A 22424-nucleotide genomic window follows, 5' to 3' on the forward strand; every position below is an offset into this window, starting at 1 on the left:
TTGCATGAAAACCGAGATTTTTTATTACCATAATCGTTATAAAGCTTCTTGAAGGCAATTTTAAACAAATTGTGATGTATTTTTAAAGAACAAATTGCAAAATACGAAGGTATTTGTGAATTCACGGAGGCTTCCGGGTTATTCCGTTCTCAAGTTGGCGCCGAGATTAGGCCCGAGAACACTCGATAGTGAGGCTAGGTCAACACATCTCAAATCATCTCTTTACCAAGAAAATATTCGTATGAGTTGTGAAATCTAAGCAAAATTTTTAGTTATTCGCTTGGTAACAAGAAACTAGAGCAAATGAAGTGTCAATCAGGATATTCAGGTATAGTATTTATCGGTTAAAATCGTCCCAATCCGATAGTTGAAGTTTGCGTAGAGCCTGCTTACGACATCGCGTATGCAGACTGCAGAGGGACTTCGTTAAATATTCGGTTGTAGAACTAAGTTATTGGACGGTATGTAACCTTTATAAACCGCTATCAGAGAGCAGCAAGAACACATCAGTAATATAGTTTAAGTTTTACATTAGTTATATATACGGCTCACTATAAAAAGATCGTTAAATCTGAGGCGATATTCACGTCATAACAAAATCGATGCAATGGAAGTAAATCGGGAATACCGCGAACTAAATCTAAATCTGAGCTAATACAAAATGAAACCAGCTGAGATGTAAATGTAGCTAACATAAGTGCTTATCTTTTACTTTCAAGATAGATTAATATTTCTCTTTATTCTAAAATACTAGAGAATATACTGTAGTGTAGCAGCGCAGGTACTAAGGACTAAGGTAGCGAGCGATACAAAATTATCACATGCGAACGAGACTCGTGATCTAATAGTAACTTTCTGGCTCATGGCAAATACAAGATTTTGCAAAGTTTTACTGCTACTTTTACTAAAGATATAGGTTATAGGGAAAATGCAATGCATTAAAGAAACATTTATAGCGAATTTTAACTGCCCAGTCAAACGATATTCAATCGACAATATGGCAAAGTTTGCAGACGTGCTTTGTAGCGGGTCCTATAGTCTTCTTGTCACGTGTTAAATATATGCATATACAACACTCGTATTTGTTTGTTTCATAAGCCCCCATCACTTTAAAATAATCTTAAAAGATCTTCGACAGTCTGAGTCAACTAAATTTTTAGATTTATCACTAATAGTTTATTTGGTATAAACATTTTAACGCGATCTTTGCACGACTTTGTGTTTCTCTAGTTTCCAGACTCCATGCGCTCGTTAATCTCGTTGATTTGCGTACGGTATTAAAATTGCGAACGAAGCAACGAACGCTTCTGATGTCAAATTGGTTGCTGATGTGGTAACTGAGGCATTTTAAAGTGCTAAAGTTAGCTCCATAAAGTGCCGGAATATTGTGATACGCGTGACCCTGGTTAGCCGGAGTTTCATTTGTGGCTATATGCTCGAGAAATACGAATGTCATGTGTGTCATACAACCCTGAATAATTCGGTTGAGCAAGTATAAGCTTCCATTATTCTCTTCGTTCTCAGAGTCTCAGAGCTTTGCATTTTCACAATAGCGCTCAGCAATAATTTAATTGATCGCGCGTATCTTTGCTCTTACACAATAATTATTATTCTTTTCGTTCTATTTTATGTAAATTAATCCGCGTGTCTGCGCATTCCTCACCGTATATCAATATTTAACCCTATACATCCTACCCCAACTATGGTATTATATTACACTAAATAATAACTAACCAGATACTTCTTTCTACTTGTTATATCATAAATAAGGAAAGAGAATAATCTAATGTAACTGAAACGCGCTACTGATCATTCACACCAGAGCGCTAATGTACCATGAATCCTAGAGGAATAGCTAAAAGAGACACAGTATATTTTATTATGTTAATATTATAGCTGTATCAGGCGATCAAACAATAAAAAAGAAATAGAACTGGGCATGCATATCACGTCGCCACTGAAGGTTTTCGCACTTAATGGCAGAGCTTAATTTTTTCATGACGTGAATTACCATGCAGTGGATCTCAGTTATAACTTTGTAGTTTCACTAGTACATGCTACTGGATGGAAAGGTCCTTTGGAGAACAGTAGAAATTTTAAGCTAAAAGACTAAAAGTTAAATACGTTGGCCAATATATGTAATATAGTCGATGGATACGAAGATTGGTTACATTGGGAATAGATGAGCTAAATAGATGAACGCAATCAAGGTTGTACATCAGTTCCTGGAAATCTAGAAATCAAAATTGATATGGCATATTCTCTAGGCATGAAAAGCCTTACATGCTTTCATGCAACCTTTGCATCACGACGATGTTTGAATGTTATATCTCATCATTGTATTTAATTTTTAGATGGATGAAGACGGGGGAAAAAGCGGTGAAGTACTTGTGAAGGCGTGTCAAAATATGGACGAACATTCTAATCCTAAAGACAAAGTTATGGAAACTGCATCTCCCCCCGTTAAAGAACCAGTGTTACAGGACAGCGAACACAGCAGTGAGCGCAGTGAAACGACAGGTATAAAATTATTTTAGCTTTGAAATAGGCATGTTTTCGTTGACGCGTTTCTCTGTGATAATGTTTTTACAGATTGGCAAAAAAATGCATAAAATTTATCAATTTCGTGAGAAGCATTTACACAGACACCCTACGCATATCATGCCCTAGTAGCGTAAAGGTGTTCTACGACGAGTTTTCTCTACTATGATTGAGCTATTGTATTCAATACTTGTTCTTTTTAAGTTCACTTATTCCTTGATTATTCTTGTGTACACCTTTACAATTACAGCAACGTTTATAATAGTGCGTAATCTTTTACTAGTAAATGGTCCTGAGATGAAATCAGGCGTTTCAACAATGTTTTCTGGTAAAACAAAAGTTAAGAAAAAAATGCGAGTCGAAGATATTATTACAAACCTTAAGAAAGTGAAGCAAGTCGCGAGCTCAACTGCGAACGAACCGCAGCCTGTCACAAGACCACCAAACGAGAATGGAAACACACAGTTGAAAGAAACTGTAAGGAGCCCCATCATCATGCCACCAGAAGAATGTGAAAGATCGTCAACAGACGATGATCCTTTGCCAAGTGGAGAACAACAAGAGGAGGAGGGATCATCATTTGCAAGCATGTGTAACATTCGAGACGATCCACCTAACTACAAAGAATTCAGTGATTTGCAGCCATTGACGAAACAAAGAACGGAACAATCTAGTTTAACGCAAGATATGAAAAAATTCCCAGAAAATGTTGCTCCGTCTCAAAAAACCAGTCAAACAAAACCAACAGCTACCACGAACACTTCAAATCCTCTTAGACAAGTGATTGTGCAAGCTGTTCCACAAAAACGAAATCAACAGACTCCGATAATATTAAATAAACTTCCACCTGGATTCATTATTAGAAATGATCTTCCTTCAGGTTCTGCAAATCCTCAGGCAACACCAACGACAGGTCAACCTAAACTATTATTGATTACAAAATCGGGAAGTCCTTTTTACCTAACACAAAGTTTAAGTACTACAACGAGTCAAACACAGTCCAAACCTGCTGATAAAGTTAATAATTCTCCTGTATTAACACAAGGAAAACCAGTTATTACTACTAATAAGTCGTCTGCTCTTTTGAAGGGAAAACCAATCAATTCGAACAAAAATATTTTACGATTGTCCACTCCTACATCAAAAACAACGAACAAGGAGACTCCATTGATAACTGTACAGTACAATTTACCATACCCTAACAACAACTGCAAAGTTGTTAGTAATCCTGTAAACATCCGAACAGCACAAAGTTTCAAAGCAGGGACATTTCAAACTGTGAATAATCTTCCGCCACGGCCTAGTAGGCCCCGTGAAATGGTAGTGAACTTTGCTGGAAATCAAACAGCGCATATTACAACCATGACGGATGAGACATCTGTTCTTCCTGAAAGACAAACAAGATTTATTCCGTCCATTATTTATCGTTCATCGCCGGATACATCTCCAAATAAAAATACGAAACCAGTTGCGGAGAAACGAAATGATAAGACAATTTTTATCGTGACGTCGCCATCAGCCATTGCAAAAAACGTCAAACTTAAAATTGATGGAAATAATAAGGTCCCTGTACAAAGCCCACAGCGAAGGTCTATTTATGACGAGAAAATTGCAAAGCTTACTGGAAAAATGACAAATATCGATCAGGCTGTCGCAGTCAATGGCAAAGCAAAAGGTTTGTCGAATGGAGTGAACACGAATTCAAACGTTGCTAATGTTCGGGTGAGTAATAGAAAGAGACAACAGACTGAGAAGGCGAAGTTATTTGAGAAAGAAACAAAGAAACGAAAGAGGAGTGAAGAAAGAAGCCCAGGAAGTGAGAAGTTGAAAGTGGATATTCCAGTTGATAATTTAGATGATGGTAACAAGACTTCACCAACGTCAGTTAGCCCAAGTCAGCATGAAGACATTGAGAAAGGTATAACGAGATCACCATCAAAGAAAATTAAAACTGCTTCACCGAGAACGATCAATAATGAAGAAGTCTCTCAAAAGGAAAAAGAAGAGGAGAAAGAAGACGATCCTGACAGTTTGTTTCGTGATCCTGCTTTGCTAACGCGAGAACAACGAGCACTGCAGCGTGCTTTGATGTTGTTTAAAGAACTTGAGGAAAAACAAGCAAGAAAACGGTCAAGAACTGAGACAGACAGTGAAACTGGGAAGGCAAAACAGACAAGAAAAGAGTCAGTTACTGATCCTGATAAGATAAAACAGTCAAAAACTGAGACAGACAGTGAATCTGCGAAGGCAAAACAGACAAGAAAGGAGTCAGTTACTGATCCTGATAAGATAAAACAGTCAAAAATTGAGACAAACAGTGAATCTGGGAAGACAAAACAGACAAGAAAAGAGGTCATTAATTATTCTGATAAGATAAAACAGTCAAGAACTGAGATAAACAGTGAATCTGGGAAGACAAAACAGACAAGAAAAGAGTCCATTAATGATCCTGATAAGATAAAACAGGCAAAAACTGAGGCTGAACCTGGTAAAACCAAACAAGCAAAGAAAGAATCAGTCAGTGAGCCTAATAAGATAAAACAAGCTCGAAGTGAACTAGATTCTAACGTAAGTAACACAAAATTGGCAAAAAATATATCAGTGGATGACGTCGAGATGAAACAAACAGAGAAGAAATCTACAAGTGAAGCTGATAAGACAAGTTCTCGGAAAACTGCAGGAGAAAATCAGGTATTGTTGATCATCATTTTCGCTATAAAGAAATGTGTTTTAAGTGCTTCTGTTAGACCAAGTCCATGCATGCAAGTTACATAATGTTGCTTGATATCAGAAGACGTCTAGCTCCGAATTCAATTTTATTTATTTAAGAATCATATATGAATTATCAATTATTTTTTAGCGATAATTTCCTTCAGGATCCGTTTTCTCTTGAAAAGTTATATTAAGAATTGGTTCGCAACTTTTCAAGGACGACATTATAAGCAATGTGTTAGTGTATTCTATACAACCTTATATAAATCATAAACTTATTTTCAGTTGATTCGCGATGTGGCGTCGAAGCGAAAAATCGTGGATGAAGGTACGTTCGTCATATTGCATTTCCTCTTAACGGGGAGGTAGTCGTATTGTCGTAGCTAAACTCGTGTCACATCGACTAACGTGGGTTTCGTGAGCTCTCTGATGCGTGTTTGGGGCTTAAAGGGCAATTCTTTTTGAAAGCAGTATCAAGCTAGCTACCCTAGCTATATATATTGTTCTCCTTGTGGCACTGCACGATTATATATAGCTACATCAATCGTTAAAACTGCATATGTATGCATGTGTGTATGCAAGGTGTAAAGGTGGTAGAGTAAATGTATGCGAAAACCTTTTGTTTTCAACTATACTCAGTCACTACATGTTCACAAACTACGTTACCTTGACAGAAATGTACGATGTAGTATTGAAAAAAAGAAAACAAGAAATGAGAAAGAATAGAAATGAGGTGATTTTTTACCAACATCTACGGATAACATTACTTGTGAAAGCGTGCTTTCTTATATCCTAAATTTTACCCTCATAATTTTATCCTCTAAAACGAACTTATTTTAGACTCGAGCATTTTCTTCCAAACCAACCCCTCCCTCCCGCCTTGATTGGTAAAAAGAAAATACCTTTATTATATTATTGTAGTAATAATGACAGAAAAAATTTATTATTTCAGGAAAAGGCAATTGATGTAACACCAAAAAGTGAAGACAAAGACCAGAAAAGTATAATTATAATTTATTTAGTCAAAAAAACTTCAACGCACTGTCGTTATTTTCAAAATTATTGTTTTAATTTTACTATACTTTCCGCTGTTCGAAATCGCCGGTTTTCAAATTGTTACGTCGTTGATACCAACCATTTTTATTTAGGTCCTGAAGAAGTTGTTACAAAGGCCATCAAGCAAGAGAAACACTCGAACGCAGAGATAGACCCAAGTCGTTCAGAAAGCGTTAAGCGAAAGAACGATGTTAAGGTAAAAAATTAGAAGCAAAATTAATCTGTTTGGCGTGGTGTGGATGTACCTATAGTGGCGTACCCATGCAGTCAGACGATTGTTTTCACAGTCAATAAACACCAAAATATTAGCATAGTGGAACTAAATCATCACACACTAGAGGCTGGCTGGCTGACTATACGCCAGTCTCGTGTGCGTGCAAAATTTATCCCCATGCACAATTTAGCCCGAGCAGACATTCATGTGTTAACGTGTAAACGCGCAGAATGGGCAAGTTTTTTCAATACTAATTAGTGCATATTGTACTTTCTATCATTTCAGAAAATTGTGCCGAAGAAACCCGAAGTAAAATCTGGTAAGATAATGCATGCCTTGCTCTCCTGTCAATCCATCATCTTTATTTAATTTTTTCCCAATTTAATTGCGAAGTATATTCTGATGATTGTTCCCTGATAGTTTTAAATTTAATCGTTATATTTAACCAGACAATGTAAAAGATAGTCCCAGTTCTTCAAAAGAGAATAAACACCTGAAAACCGCGAAGGATGTTGTTCAGCCAAAAATTTTGAAACCGCCGCCGAAAACACCAGGTCAGCTTGATTTAATAGCAACTCATTCTAAATTATGACTTAATTTTATGTAAATTATCGGTTTACTCAAATCGTCAGGCCACCTTAAATCACCCTGTCTCTAAATGAATAGCTCAGCCTGAATCAGCAAGGTTAGCCTGAATCTGCCGGTCAGCCTGAATCTGCCACTGATCTGCCGGTCAGCCTTAATCTGCAGGTTAGCCTGAATCTGCCGGTCAGCCTGAATCTGCAGGTCGTGAAGTAATAAAACAAGGGTTGACAGACAAGGCCTTAGTCACGACATGCTGTTTTTGTGTAGAATCCGCTGCTGAGAAACATCGCGTGAAAACGTACATGTTAGTTCCTTCCTACCATGGTTTTAAGGTCAGTAATATAACTTATGTGTGTTATGTATTAGACAATTTCTATTTCGTCGTTGGCTGCAATCTTAGAAATGAAACTGTTTTCTTTAAAGGATTTTTCTCCAATCGTTCTCGGTTCAAGAACTCGAAGCAGGAAAACAGAAGCAGTGACAACAGAGAAAGGTATTAAAACACTAGCTGTATATCGAACGCTGTTTCCTTTTTTTTTTAGATTAGTAAGTTATCTTTGTATTGCTTTGATATCTGATGTAGAATACGACGTTCCTGTGACGAAACCACCAGAGCGAAGTGAGAAAGATATTCCATTGTTAGTCATAGAGACAGTTGGGAATAAAGCTGTTAAACAGGATGTGTTAGCGAAAGATGAGCAAATGAGAGATTTTGTCAAAGATAGTATTCGCAAACAAGGAATGTTAAAGCAGGAATTAGAGGTGAAAATTAAAATGCACTCGCTTTTTTGCCTATTTTTTAGTCAAATGCCCCAGGTGTTACAATTTTTTACAACCCCTGGAATAGTAGTTCTTCATGCATTTTTGACCAACGTTTACTTTTAGTTGAACGAAAAAAACGAGGACGCTGAACAGTTTGAAAACCGAGGTAAGTAATCATTCTTCGTGTTTCTTTTTACCTATTATTAGCTCATTTAATTTAAGTTATATGCAAACGTGATCGTAGTTTAACTAATAGTTATATAAACGGCTATGACGTATTTTCATCTCACATTAGTAACACATCTCACATCTTCGGCTATTCTTCCAGAAAAACGAAATTTGACGGTGAACAGAAATACTGGTGAAACAGTTTTGCACAAAGCATCGCGAATGGGTTACGATGTAAGTTGCATCCACGTTTTACCCAAAATTGCAGACAAAATATATTATATTGCAAATTTTTTCCAACTAGCTACTTTCTCCTGACATTTAAAGGTTGGGACACATTAGGATTAAATCATGCACGTTTTCAAGATTCTCTACTTTACCCTCAAAGATCCCTATTATACCTGCATGTATATTATAGAATATCCTTTAAATTCACGCGCGTGTATGTGTGTTACATACCGAAATGTCCTCTATGACTTCCGTGCAGTAAACATTGTGATTGTGTTGTATTCTACAGGAGACAGTATATCACTGCATACAACAAGGCAGTGACAGTAATGCCAAAGATAATGCAGGTTGGACGCCATTACATGAAGCTTGTTCTCGTGGTCATTCCGATGTTGTCAGAGTTCTTGTTAAATACAATGCCGATATCAATGCTTGCTCTAATGATGGTATTAGGTACTGTGAACAATATTGCTTACTGTGTTATGTTCATTTACTCCACTATGCCCGCATGTATGCATTCAACCACTGTTATATTTTATACCCTTAGACCAATTCACGATGCTGCAGACAACGGTAATCTTGATTCACTTCGATTGTTGATGGCTTACGGAGCAGATCCGTTTATCTCCACGTATTCAGGTCGTTCGGTGCTTGATTGTGCCAAACGTAGTGATACTAAGGAATATATTCAAGGTATGTAGAATAAATTTTTCACTATCTTTTTTTTCGAATCTCTTTCAAAATATTGAAAACTTAACGAAAATACAATGAACAAATGTACACGAATAGTTCCATTATGATTTATAGATAATCATAGTGCGAGAAATGCATCCGCAGAAATCGAACTGACACCCCTGCGATTCCCGAGCTGTGCTCTAATTAACCTTTATTTTGCGTCTATACACAGATCTATTTTTCTATCATAGATCAATTATTAGGTCATAGATCTAATTTTACTTATTTTTTTTATTCAGGATGTATTGGTGATTTATATCTGAATGATGAGAGAAATCACATCGTCGCAGCTGATTACGAGGTAAGTTATTAAGTTAGAACGCATTCTTTAGGAACCAATGGAGTTTGTATATCATCATTACATTAATTTCATTAATTTTTCAGAACCGATGGAGTTTTCGGGGCTCCAGTTCTGTCCTAGGTAAGTTACATAGCGTTTGTTTCTATTCATATTATTACTGTTGAAGTAGAAAGTGGTAGCCAACCACAACTTGCTTTTTTTGCCCATTCAGCGTCTTGCTGTAAATTGGCTATCGCAACCTCTCTTTTCCGGAATCAGTCAGTACAGAAAGATGTTTATTAACTCAAACTTTAAGTTGAATATGATTAGAACAAATTGTGCTTTTGTAGTATATAGCCATGAGGTTAAGGAGGGCCACTGGTTTGTCAGTGTTAAACTATTACGTTACCCTCATTAAATAAAGTTGATTATTATTAATATTATAGTGATATATATGTTTTTTGTCTTCATTTCGCAGACAAAGATCTCAAATACTCTGGTGATGTATTTGACAATGTACCAAAGCAACAGTCAAACAACTCTCTGGAAATTGAATGGAGTGAAACGCCTCATTTGCAAACTTACAGTCTTCCTCTGATCAAAGAAGGAATAGTGGTCGGGTATGTCTAATCACGTGTTTGTATGCCCCCCCCCCTGCATGCATGCACCCGTATGGACTGCCCCGTCAGGAGACCCAGATCTTGCTCATGGTAGAAATTCGGCTTTTTCTCGATAAATAAAGAGCAAATCGAAATATAAACGTTGGACTTCCAGTTAGAATCAGAGTATGATTAGAGACCGACTATCAGTTGGTCATATATCGAGAACGGCTGGGCAGAAATTCTATCAATCCTGCTTCTATTCCGTGTAGGAAAGATTCTAGTACCTTTAGCAGGAATCTCCTCCTGCCAGAGCGAAAATTTTCCATATGTATCACACTCCATCTCGGCCAGGCGGGATGAATTTGTGATGAAAATAAAGCTTTCTCATGCAACGTGCGTACTTTTCGTTTCCTACAAATGTCGCGTTCGCCACAGGCTCATGTAGACATAGGCCCTATCGTAAAATTCATACATCCTATGACAGCAACTGTTATCCGCCAATAATCAGCATTTTTTTTCAATTTCTTCTTCAGACGAAAGAACTACGTTCTTTTGCATGACTTACAGCAAACGCTGAACAAACCCAGGCAAAATGTGGTTAAATTGCTTAAACGAACCAAAATCAGAGAAGTTAGTTGGACTGAATTTAAAAACGAAGTGTCGAGCAGCTATTTCATTAAGCTTAATGAACAGACTCCTGTCGCAGAGGAGGGAAAAGTAGAACTGGTTCCATTAAACTGGACTGTGCGAAGCTTGTTAAAAATCAAGTGTGAGCACCTCGCTTTATGAGTTCGTATTCGTCATAACTGCGTGTATGGTACTCCTCCTGGTGTGAAATATGAACGACAACAACCATCATATACGTCGTGTACTTTACACTGATTTCTATCCCAGTTAACCCAGTTAAAGTGTTGCATCGAATGGAAAGCTTCGTATTTTTTGGATAACATTTGGTATGTTTGAAATTTGACAAAGACATCACAAGTGGAGAATTGTCCTTTGAATGTTCAATCAAGTGAGAGATAGACTACTGATTTATGGTTATGTTTGCGAGAGTACATAGCGACATCTTATTTTTTAGATGAAATGCTTTGTTAATTTTATTCTTTCATTCCGTTTTATTGGAAAATAAAAATATACTAAGCATGTTTTAACAATCATAATTTACCCGGAAGATGCACCATTCAGTCAATACTCTCAGTCATTAGCACTCAGTATGTATGTTGACTCATTTGACTTCTGGGTCCGGTTGTTCGAAAGGCGTTTAGCTTAAACGGCGGATAAGCCAAAGTTTAAAAATACTCTAATAGATCTTGTGAATGACTGAACCTGCATCTTATGCATTAAATATGTACTTCCATTGAAAATTAAACTATTTACATCGAGAGATTTCAGCTCAGTTGTTCAATAAATAGATAATTTTGTTTTCCATTTTGAACCTATCCAACGTTTAAGCTAAACGCCTTTTGAACCACCGACCCCAGGACATTTGTTGCAACTTGTTGTACAGTCAACATTGCGGTTTTCCACCTGAGCGAATCCTTGCTTTTTCGTCTCAATTTTATCTCGTCTTTTTCTGTTCAACTAGGTTCACCCTTCCCGCATAAACATTGTTTAACTTATTTAAAATTTGTAGCGATTTTTTATTTTCAAACAGAAAACTTTTTACTGTTGAATGTTGATCTAAGAGTGAGTTACAAAAATTGTGCAGGGAAAAAAGTTGTGCAGAAAAATCAATGAAGATACATAACTGTTGCCTCATTAATTGTTTGACTGATTGTTAGTTGGAGGTAATTAAGGTGTTACTCTCATGATGCAAAAAAGGCAATTTCCCATTTTGATCGATAAATATGGAAATAAGCTTTTACAACAAGGTGCCTGTGGAATGTGGTTTGTTATAATGTACTTTTCCACACCTATGCCGACAGCTATAGTCTAGTATTTTGCTAGAATTCTAAGATCCCGTTTACACCATACCAGATTGCTATCAGAACTGTCAATTTTGAAAATAATGAAATGCTGTGAAGATTTTAAATGTCTGAGACCTGCATAAATATACCAAGTCTATGAAATTATAATACGCGTTTGCTAATTATCGTTGCTCCATAACGGCAAACGAAGATGTGATGAACGGTTAGGTACCGTGTAAACGAAGCCATACATGCAAGCATAATTTCTGTTAGACCTCTAGTTATTAATGTTGCGTGATGTAACACTATGGACTATGATAACTATAGTTCACCATGACTGAGCCTTGGACCTCTTGGCTTTTTCTTTTTATGACTTTTATTTTCGTGATTTGAAGATATTGGATCTTCCTCCTTGATTGATTTCTTTATCTAAAACGCATTGAAAGATCATGGAATTATCAGAACAGAAGTAGATAAAATCCGAAAGATTGCAAACTCTGATTTAGTTTTACACAGCACCCACCTTTCTTTTAGACTCTTCTGTGAACGGATTAAAATAATTTGGATCACGAGGAATAAGCTTCAACTCTTGTGCCATCTAAATAATTATGATGGAAAATAATACGTGCATGAAACATATTTATTCAGAGCTTTTTAATGGCGCTAAAATATAACGAGATAAATATATGCATGTAACACATAGTTTTACGGTTTTACCACACGGCAGACGTTATGCATACGTCATACTGTCCTCGTCAATCACTAAATCATGATATAGCAAAATTGTTCTCACCAAGCTTAACAGCTTACTATCAGTTTCATCATAGATTGTTGTACTATTTGTAAAACTTAAACTCCATAAAGTTAGTAGCTTCCACTCTTTGTTTTTACTGAATAGCTGAAAGAAACAAAATTGAAAAATAGCGCGAGTCTCGGAGAGCGAAATATTGCCTTTAATGGGAACAAAGAGAACATAGATTTGAAAGAAGTTAAAAGCATACAGGTGCTGGCCATAACTAAAAATTATGACAGATGAAAATAAAAAATGCTTCGCAGAATATGTTTTGCTGCATGAGTAAATATTTAGACCTGGAAAGCATCTTGTTCGATAGAACATTTGTCTCTTTTAATTAATAATCGCCAATCATTCTTTAAAGTCCTCTTTCATTAATTACGCCCCGATTAATTCTAAGAAAAAGTTAGTTAATTGAAAACAAGTAATATAACGCTGACCTTTTTTGTAATATCTGGCAGTCTCAGGACAACATCACCAAGCAGTGCTGTGTTCTCAACGATGTGTCCTATGGCTGAAAAAAAGTCAACAGAAATAATAATAAATTCTAAAGTGCATGCATGGTACCACAAAAAAGAGTTTTGAGTAAATTTCTTTCCTACGCATCTCATACGCAGCTACAAACATATATAATTTTTTCCCGTTTGAATAAAAATATGCAGCACATGAAAAATGCTTGAAGAATTTATTGATATTTTTTCTCTTTTAAACATTCATAAGGTTCATGCATCCATAGCAGCTCTTTGAGCTCGTGATGAATTCCTACAACATGAGAAAAAAATGAAAAAGGAACAAAGTTTTCAATTATGGTTCAACCTTCCTTCTGTTTTTGCTCAACTGGAAATTCATCTCCAGGATTATATCCACTCGTTGTAACTTCCTTCTTTGCTTCTTGAATTATCTGTTTGATTTAGATTAAATTTTTATTAATATTATTTGACTAATAAAAAACTTGAAGCAGAGCGGTGTAGCGTGCACCCAATGACAATGACTAATTAACTGATACATTGTCTGTCATTGAAATTCTGCAATTGCCCTTTGCCTCTGCAAAACTGCAATGACTGGAAAAAATTTCTGAATACTGAGACCCTGAAAGTTTTAAGTATGAGTGAACATATATTATGTGTAGAAATCTGTGAAACCTGGCATTAAAATCTATCACGCTAGGGGATATGGGATATGTGTCCATCCTGATGCACATACTAAGTGAATGGCTATCATGTGACAGCAGGGCAATGCTAGTTTCACTTTTGAAAAACCTTTCAAAAAAACAGAGCGACTGGAGGTAATAAATACTGTCAAAATTCTCCTTGCAGCATTCTTTCACTCTAGCCAATCGACACTAAAACTTTTTGCTTTTGCTCCCATGCAGTTTATATTATTGGGAGTAGTTATGTGGTCCTGCATATAATGTCAATTTGATGCCATTTTGTCTGAATTATTCTGCTGCAATTATTACTTTTCCTCCACCTAAGAAACTACCCACAAATCACTAGATTTTTACCTTAAATAACTTCTCAAAAATCATATTTAATATTTTGTACTGTTTTTCATAGTCATTCAATTTTAAAACATTCTCTACTGCCACCATTTGCTCTAAACGTTTTTGTTTGAAAATTCTTCTATCTAACAATGATTAGTTGTTAAGGTGAATTTAGATGTAATGTTCATTTATGTGCAGATAAGATTGCAGAATAATTCTAATATTTATCATTATCAAATACTAAACCAAACAATTATATTACTATAAAAAAGCAGCTCTCCCCAAATTACAATAATTCATTGAAAACCAGAGGAAAATAGAGTTGGTGAAAATTAAGATAAACTAAAAGTAATTAAGTGCAAGCTGTGAGTTGAAAATAGCAGGAATTAGAAGGAAAAGATAAAAATACTACTTGTGCATGTTCTTCCATAACCGCACAAGAAACTACGTACACCATTATTTTTATTGGTATGGATACAAAAATGCCTTTATTTTGATTGAAGAGTGTAATTGCATTGTAGAAATTGCACTACAGTGTGATCCTAATTATATAACATTGCATGATCAGCGAGTGCCTTAGTTGAAGAGCCATTTTAATTAGAAGCATGTGAGAAGAATTAGAATATTACCATTTCTAGACTTACAGTATTTCAGAATTGTATCATACATTCTTATTTTGGTTTGAGTATTGGTTAACTAAAAATTGCTGATTACAGGCTTGAACTATTCAAGCAGTCAAAGACAACATACTTTATTGATTAATATTTACAAGAAAGGAAAGGATCATATTAAAGGATACAAAGTGCAAGTTGACTTGGCATCTGACCATTGCTGGTATCTTTCTTAACATCTGAAACAACATTATCTGCTAAAGATATTGCAATTAGATAAAGGAAACTGCACAGTCGAAGCTGTTTCTCCATGTTTATTTCTACGTTAAAATGTATAAATACATCTCAATCAATGTGTGCGTCATGGTGCGCCTTTGTCTTCAAAATCCTTTAACTTGCTGACTCAGCATTGTCTTTTTGACCGACTTTTGACGGATGTGTTTTAACGTGCGATTGCGAAGGGCCAAAAAATAAAATGGCGAAAGTTGTACAGTATTTGAAAAAGGTAAATGTCTATATTTTTTAATTGTTTTAATCAAAAAGGATGGGCTCCCTTAAAGGCGGGCTGGAGATCTCCAAAATTTAAACTGCAGGATAGCCAGGATTATTTCCTTTTCTTGCATTTTCACTCTTCTTTGTACCCCTGGTAAATCAACCCAGACAGTAGTCTTGTAGTCTTGAGATCTTGCATGTGCGGAAGAATTCATTGATAGTTTTATATGATATAGACAACTGGATTAACTGGGCTTGCTGTCTCGAAAAATCCAAGAGAGGTGATGTACAGTTTTGAAAGTAATGACATACTAGTAGAAAATTATAGTAATTTCTTTGAATTGTATTTTCACTGTATTGTAATACCTAATATTTTTCCATCATTTAGACTCTTATCTCTGTTTATAATAAAACTTTGGATGTTCTTTCTACCATGCCAAGTACTGCTGTTTATAGAACATCAACTGAAAACCTAACAAAACAGAGAATAAAACTAGTTGAAATGGTAATGCTAATAAAGAATAATAATATTTATTATCCTACCAATAGCCAAAGTTGGTCTGATAGCAATATCCAAGGCATATCCATTCTTAGTTTTTCTCTAGTGTTTTGAACTTTCCTACATTTTCATGTAGGAGGGAAATATTGAAGAACTTGAAAAGAAAATTGGTTGTGGTCAAATAGAAGAAGTGATAGAACAGGTCTATATATAAACACTTTTCAAACTGGATTAAACCATAATATGCAGCCAATTAGTTGATTCACTGCTGTGCATCAGTTGATTTCCAATTGTTATCATTTTTGTAGGCAAATGATGAATTATCATTGGCAGAAAAAATGCGAGAATGGCAACCATGGGAGCCTTTACAGACTGAACCTCCACCTGATCAGTGGAAATGGCCAATTGGAAAATCCACATAGATAAGCATTTACTAATTTACTAAGATATTATGTTAAAGATTTGTATTATATTGTTGGCAAGACAAGTTTCATTATATGTGAAGCAACACCTGGACAACATTTGTTTTAATGTGATGAGATGAGACTACTACTTTTTTTTAAAATTACCAATTTTAATTTTTTGCTGAATGTGGGAGTCCTTTGACTAGGGGCTTTCATTGCAAGTAGGTCTGTTTTCTAGTCTGCACTCAATTGTACACTTAAGACTTAATCTTATTGATGTGAGGTATAAATCATATTCTTGTTTCTTTTGGATTATATCATAACTTCCCCAAGAATATGTTTGACAGTTAAATTTGAATATACTAAAATATTTATTTTACTCAGAAAACATACACACAATTGAGTTGTTTTTCTAGATATTTAGGCTACTCAAGACATAATTTCATATTGCAATAGAAAGTTAACGTTCAAAATATTTAGCATGGTGCTTCACATGATCTTCCAGGAATGTGGAGATGAAATAATAATTATGGTCATATTCCTAAAAAGTAAAATACTTCAGTAAAAAATCACAATTAGACTCAGTAATAAGAAGCAACAACAATAGAAACCACGGCACTACACACTAGCAGCTATGAGCTACCATAACACTAGAAAGAGCAGCAGAAACATCATGAGGAGCTGGGCATATACAAGTTTCAGATATCATTCACACTGTACGTTTTCAGCAGTAATTACAACATTAACAGCACATGGCAGATACAACAACCATTTCTAATACATAACTTACTTCATGCATTCTCAGATTCAGTGGATAATTAACCTCCTCGCAAACTTTCTTAAAGTTTTCAGGAAGGAGCTGCTTTGCATCATAAAAATTGTCTCCTAATCCCTGTAATAAGAAAAACAGGATTAGGGAGATAATACACAATTTTTTTTATAATGACGTCAAAGCGGAGGCCTGAGGTTTCACAAAGTTTACCAGGTTGTCTCTGCAAAACTGACCAGCCAATCAAACTTCGTGTAACTTCCCGCGTTTGACGTCATTATGAAAAGGTCAATTGGTTAAGCCACATCGGCGGGATTAGCATTATGTTAAATGGCATAAGGCGAAGTCGGGCTTACCTGATCAATAAGAATCTCAGGTTTTGGGCCTTTGTAAGTTTTCATCAACTCTGTTGCATCATATTCCTTAAAACAAGTGCAGTTTTGGCATAGATACACAGTTTCGTTTGATAAAATAAAAATGGCCTTTTAAAACACTGCATGCACTGCAATAGGCAAGAAAATAGTATTATCATGTTGAATCAGCTCATCCATTACTATTGCATTGAAGCGGGAGAACACTGCGTTAATAAAACTGCATAATCTGAAATGTGATGTGAATCATGTGATTATGGCACGTGGATAAAATTCTCCACAGCAGTGGATAAAATTCTCCACAGCAAAATATAAATACTCCTCAAACTCTTGAAACCACATGCAATTTTTATCGTGAGATATGAACGATAATTAAAGTAACATCCATTTAACCGATTTTCACTTCTGATGGAACATACATTCCACTTAACCTAGAACTTAATTTCATATACCTTCCAAGAATCCTTATTACTTCCCAGGTAGCCACTGAATGCTTTCTGTCCCCAGGGACAGTTCATTGGGTTACAAATTGGTCCAAATGCCGAAGCAGACTAAACATGAAGATTAAAACGTTGCAAAGGAAACAACAAGCTTCACTTTCTGGAGTTTACCTTTGCTAACGATGAAAATTTATCTAACCTTGTACAAACCAGGATTTTTTATAAAAGCGATCAGAGCTCCATGTCCACCCATACTAAAAAGAAATAACGAATGACGCACTCCTTACTACAGATATAGGTTAGTGTCCTGATAGCTATATCACGCATATTTGTCTATGTTATCGTGTCAATCTGCAGTGAAGTTCTTTGCTTGCTAGTAACCTCGACATATAAATGATTTTCATTATGATATTATTCATTTCGAGCTTTCGACTAATACTTAATCATCGGCGGGAGTGGCTTTTGAGGTTTTTTTATATGTAACCTAAAAGCGATTCGTAATGACGGCTAAAGTAGTCAAAAGCTAGAAATAAATACTATGTTGTGTATTTTATTCAAATACTCGTGCATGCAGTGTTTTCAATGGTTCTTCGCTTATTTTAAGATTATTTGATTATTGCATGTGGTAAATACGTGACCACTGCTTATGATTTCTTAAGGAATGAGGTGTGGTAGATGATAGTCTGGCTGTATCCTCGAGCGAAAGTTAACAACGCTAGACTGACTGCTTGAAGCGTCGATATCTTCACAACAGTCCATCTTACACCACAACGTTTTCACTGAAGATTTTGAGAAGTATAGTAGTTAACTAAGCTCTCAAAACAACGCAAAGTCCAACCTGTGTCCAAATATTGATATTTGGCCTTCGAGAACAGGAAAATTAGCGTTTACAAGAGCTGGAAGCTATTAAATACACAAAATAAGTACATCATAATTTTTTTTTGCATCAACTGTACCGCATCAGACGAACCTGGACGATATTGTAACTACAGGTATATTGATTTGTGGTTTTTAGAAAGATTCGTGCGCATGTGAAATATATCGTGAAAGGGTGTGTCCAACTTTTTAACGAACCTCTTTGGTAATGTAAGAATACATTCTGTAGTGCTTTTTCCATTTCTCTTCAGTTGCATCAACATAGAAACCAGCTCCAGTCCCAAAATCCCAATCATCATCTTCTCCATCGATATTACAGTTACCTGGAATACTCAGTGACGTCATTCACCACACTTGTCTTCCGACATTCATTTATACACGGCTTTTAAGTTTGACCATACAAGGCTTCGTTATAACCGTATATTCGCAGAGAAATTACAAACATGCTTTTGCCGATATTTTCTCGAGTAGCGTTTCCAAAATCCAAGACCAAGAAGGTGAATGATAATATTAGGTGAGGTGCACACAAATAACATGGTCATGGATTTATACGTTTCTTAAACATGACTTATATGTAAAAAATTTACAGATATCTGCATGACTTACGTGGACTTGTGTCAGGAGCAACAATAATGATTCCATGTTCTGAAGCAATTCTTTGACATCCTGCTTTAGCTGTAAAGTTTGCCTCAGTGCAGGTTAGACCTTGAATGGATGAAATATGAATTAACCCATTAAATAAGTGAAAAAGAAAATAAGATACATATTTTGCAGTAGATAATTAGAGATTCTTAACCTCGATCGGTTGCGCCAATGACATTTTTAAAGTGTTTTTCGACCGTAACTCGTAAGTCATTTTTCATACTCGGCAAAGAAAACCAGTCAAAAGCATGTCATTGAAACGCAGAATTAAAGTGTTAAAATGCTGAGCCTAAAGCCTGCAAGAGGATCAACCCTTACACACCCTAACTCTACCACTTTCATTTGACAGATTACATAGCTGTATGGGCCTAAAAATTTGACAACTAAGGAGCGTAAAAAGCTACAAGCTACGAGAGGTAGTTTGCAAAGCTAAAGGCGACGTTTCAGAATTTATTTTATTTTATTTTATTTTATAAATTTGCCATGTTAAAAAGTTAGAATGAACTACACATAAACTACAAATGAACTACACACATGCAATGGCTGGAATCACCACACAGAGATATGTCTCCAATAACGGGGTTCCATAACTAACTTACAAATAGACAGACACAAACATACACATATAAGCAAGTTAACAAATTTATAGGAATTTCTCGATACATGAAGAAACGATAACAACAAATATCAAGTGAAATGATTTAATCATAACCGAAGTCAAGATTCGTAAATGTTAATTCAATTAAATTTGGTTAGAGATGATCTAGAAAATCACGGATCAGTCATGTATTGAGAAAGTGCTATAAATTGCAATGTTAGCAGCATGGTCTTGTTGAGATGATCCGTAATGGCCGAGTTGTGTGACATTTCACACAAACAGACTTGAAAGTTTTAGGATCATCTTGATTGTAAATTCGTTCCGTCAGATCTGCATAGTATTTCAATAAAAGTGCTTTGAATGACCCAAGGGATATAGAGATATCTCTCACAGAACATGGAAGGGTGTTCCAAACGTTGGCAGCTCTGATGTAGAAGCTGTTTTTAAAACTGACAGTTCGACTCTTGGCTACATTTAACAAAATGCCATTTGACGTACTTGACATCCTTGTTTCTCGTAAAGATGACTTTTTACAAATATTTTTGTCCGAGTTGTTTTTGACGCTTTTGAATACGTAAACCATGTCTAAATACTCATGCCAGTAGCACAGAGGGATGATTCCAATAGTCATCATTCTCTCCCTGTACGAGACATTGGTTTTATATGGCAATGATAGTATGAATTTAGTGGCTCGTCGTTGCACTCGTTCAATTCTTAAGATGTTTTTTACTGTTTGTGGAGCCCATATTTGACTCCCATAAGCAAACAGACTACGGACTAAGGTGAGGTAAAGCGACTTACGGACCGATTGGTTGCGGACTTCTTGAACTGTTCGCTTGACATATCCCATCATTTTGTTGGCTTTTATTTTAATTTAGACTCAGATACGTGATTTCAGTTGCTATTTTAGCAAAAATTGTTGGACTCTCAGGTATAAATTGCTGGGTTAGTCACCGATTTTGCCTAATCTGGAGACGGCAACCTCCTTTGTCTTGTATACCTTATAATAATTGTTGAATACTATTCACATTAGGAGTGGCTACAAGTTGGTGAACTATTATTACTGAATTGATTTTTACTGTGCTGTGTGATATTGATAATTAGAATGTGATAATTGGAATATAATAATTAAAATGTGATAATTGGAATGTGATAATCTCAGTCTGGCGAGTCTGCTAAAAAACAGAGATCTGGAGTTGATGATATATGCTGATGAAGATGTCTGTTGAAAATGATTAGGTACACATTCTTCATTATTAACTCAGAAAGACAAAGTGGGAAAAAACTAAAGAATTACATAATCTAAAGAGATACTCAAGAGAAACATTAAAATCCTTGTGAATTAATTCATGTCCATGCTCCTGACCAGCTTTTTCAGCATTGGAGGTATTGACACAAGTGTGATGGTTGCTGCTGGTAGTGTCCTAGTGAATAGTAATTGGACCTAAAATCCTAGAGTGCCAAGACAGCTTTTACATGGTTATTATGGTTTCAGTTTTTTGAGTCACCACCTTGCTTTTTTGAGCAGATTGATTACCTTTGCTATGAGGTGAACTGACAGTACGTACCTGACAACCAATACAATACAGGCACTTTTCCTGCATTGGCTTGTGGTGGAATATATATGGCGAAGTTCATTTGGCACTCTAACTCCTTGCTATTATAAAGAAAGTCATTAATAATTAGTTTATCACATGATTATCGTCCATCAGGGGTTGGTTGTTTGAAAGGCGTTTAGCTTAAACGGTGGATAAGCTCAAAATGGAAAACAAAATGATCTATTTATTGAACAACTGAGCTGAAATATTTTGATGTAAATAGTTTAATTTTCAATGGAAGAAAATATTTAATGTATAAGATATAGTTGTCATTCACAAGATGTATCGAGTATTTCTAAACTTTGGCTTATCCACCGTTTAAGCTAAACACCTTTTGAACAACCGGCCTCAGGCATGAAAGAATTAGTGTAGTAATACCTTTTGTGGTTGAACACCTTTTGAAAACCACCAAAACTTTTATTACTTGTTACTTCTGTAAGATCTGACATCTTTCTGAAATTGTTCAGAGGGGCAAAGTGACAGAGTTCACCTGTACTTGGTGGCACTGGGTTATCAAGCTTGAAGTAGTAAGGTGCATCTCACAACATCTTAAGATGCACTTTTGCCTTTGCAAAGATGTATAAGAAAACACGTCTTCTGGGCTGTGCAAAATTATGCTGATGTACTGCATGTAACAGTAACTAGGCTAGCATGGAAGTAACTGGAATTGTCTACCCGGATTATACCGGCCTCTCGCAATTTTGTGCATTGATTGCAGAGCAGTAAGATCGATATGCAAGAAAACTGAAAACAAAATGACTCGATCATGATATGAAAAGTGATGGGGCGTTTCAAACTTCAAAAATGCGACGGGTGACTTACCTTTGTACTTGCAAATAACGTCGCGAAAAAAAGTGCAGTAGGGGACGAAGTGAAGCTGAAATCTTGACGCAAAAAAAAACAGAATAAAATGCGCTCTCGTACGATCACAGGATCGGAAGTCTGCAAAAAAGTGGATTGGAATTTTGGAAATTGCAAATGCAACAGGCGGTAACACGTGGTACTTGAACGTTGTAAGAATTCCTTTTTTAAATTCCTCTTGGAATTCCCATGCG

General features: G+C 35.9%; 4 protein-coding genes across 7 annotated transcripts; 2 read left to right on the forward strand and 2 right to left on the reverse strand.

Annotated features, from left to right (window-relative positions):
- The first annotated feature begins 27 nt into the window (after window positions 1–27).
- On the forward strand, window positions 28–11181 carry LOC114528136 (protein piccolo-like). 2 transcript variants are annotated; one of them, XM_028549736.1, is made up of 20 exons: window positions 28–328; window positions 2355–2520; window positions 2825–5232; window positions 5539–5581; window positions 5928–5986; window positions 6206–6254; window positions 6402–6505; window positions 6809–6842; window positions 6973–7077; window positions 7376–7440; window positions 7532–7601; window positions 7692–7870; window positions 7994–8036; window positions 8199–8272; window positions 8556–8719; window positions 8814–8959; window positions 9241–9302; window positions 9386–9422; window positions 9760–9901; window positions 10417–11181. In XM_028549736.1, the coding sequence occupies exons 2-20, from the start codon at window positions 2355–2357 to the stop codon at window positions 10670–10672; spliced, it is 4206 nt and encodes a 1401-aa protein (XP_028405537.1). In that variant the 5' UTR covers window positions 28–328; the 3' UTR covers window positions 10673–11181. The 2 variants fall into 2 exon arrangements, with proteins under 2 accessions (XP_028405537.1, XP_028405536.1); XM_028549735.1 differs by lacking the exon at window positions 28–328 and adding an exon at window positions 2150–2210.
- A 165-nt stretch (window positions 11182–11346) lies between these two features.
- Window positions 11347–15063, reverse strand: LOC114528280 (coiled-coil domain-containing protein 134-like). 2 transcript variants are annotated; one of them, XM_028549914.1, is made up of 7 exons: window positions 14869–15063; window positions 14091–14212; window positions 13403–13487; window positions 13027–13100; window positions 12587–12691; window positions 12317–12391; window positions 11347–12222 (listed from the first exon to the last, which is right to left on the reverse strand). In XM_028549914.1, exons 1-7 carry the CDS (start codon window positions 14990–14992, stop codon window positions 12115–12117), a joined length of 693 nt encoding a protein of 230 aa, XP_028405715.1. In that variant the 5' UTR covers window positions 14993–15063; the 3' UTR covers window positions 11347–12114. The 2 variants fall into 2 exon arrangements, with proteins under 2 accessions (XP_028405715.1, XP_028405716.1); XM_028549915.1 differs by having other exon boundaries at window positions 14091–14208; window positions 14869–14930.
- Window positions 15064–15151: 88 nt separating this feature from the next.
- Window positions 15152–16252, forward strand: LOC114528257 (NADH dehydrogenase [ubiquinone] 1 alpha subcomplex subunit 5-like). The gene is made up of 5 exons (XM_028549885.1): window positions 15152–15185; window positions 15409–15453; window positions 15561–15677; window positions 15808–15873; window positions 15980–16252. The coding sequence occupies exons 1-5, from the start codon at window positions 15156–15158 to the stop codon at window positions 16091–16093; spliced, it is 372 nt and encodes a 123-aa protein (XP_028405686.1). The 5' UTR covers window positions 15152–15155; the 3' UTR covers window positions 16094–16252.
- Window positions 16253–16441: 189 nt separating this feature from the next.
- On the reverse strand, window positions 16442–22367 carry LOC114528069 (S-formylglutathione hydrolase-like). 2 transcript variants are annotated; one of them, XM_028549646.1, is made up of 11 exons: window positions 22192–22367; window positions 21748–21822; window positions 21340–21428; window positions 19138–19236; window positions 18730–18854; window positions 18494–18558; window positions 17855–17909; window positions 17668–17766; window positions 17201–17266; window positions 16866–16967; window positions 16442–16616 (listed from the first exon to the last, which is right to left on the reverse strand). In XM_028549646.1, the coding sequence occupies exons 2-11, from the start codon at window positions 21816–21818 to the stop codon at window positions 16536–16538; spliced, it is 852 nt and encodes a 283-aa protein (XP_028405447.1). In that variant the 5' UTR covers window positions 21819–21822; window positions 22192–22367; the 3' UTR covers window positions 16442–16535. The 2 variants fall into 2 exon arrangements, with proteins under 2 accessions (XP_028405447.1, XP_028405448.1); XM_028549647.1 differs by lacking the exon at window positions 22192–22367 and adding an exon at window positions 22060–22127.
- Window positions 22368–22424: the final 57 nt, after the last annotated feature.

Source organism: Dendronephthya gigantea, unplaced genomic scaffold (genome assembly GCF_004324835.1).
Source record: "Dendronephthya gigantea isolate DGI-Jeju-01 unplaced genomic scaffold, DenGig_1.0 000048F, whole genome shotgun sequence".
In the NCBI taxonomy this organism is placed as follows: domain Eukaryota; kingdom Metazoa; phylum Cnidaria; class Anthozoa; order Malacalcyonacea; family Nephtheidae; genus Dendronephthya; species Dendronephthya gigantea.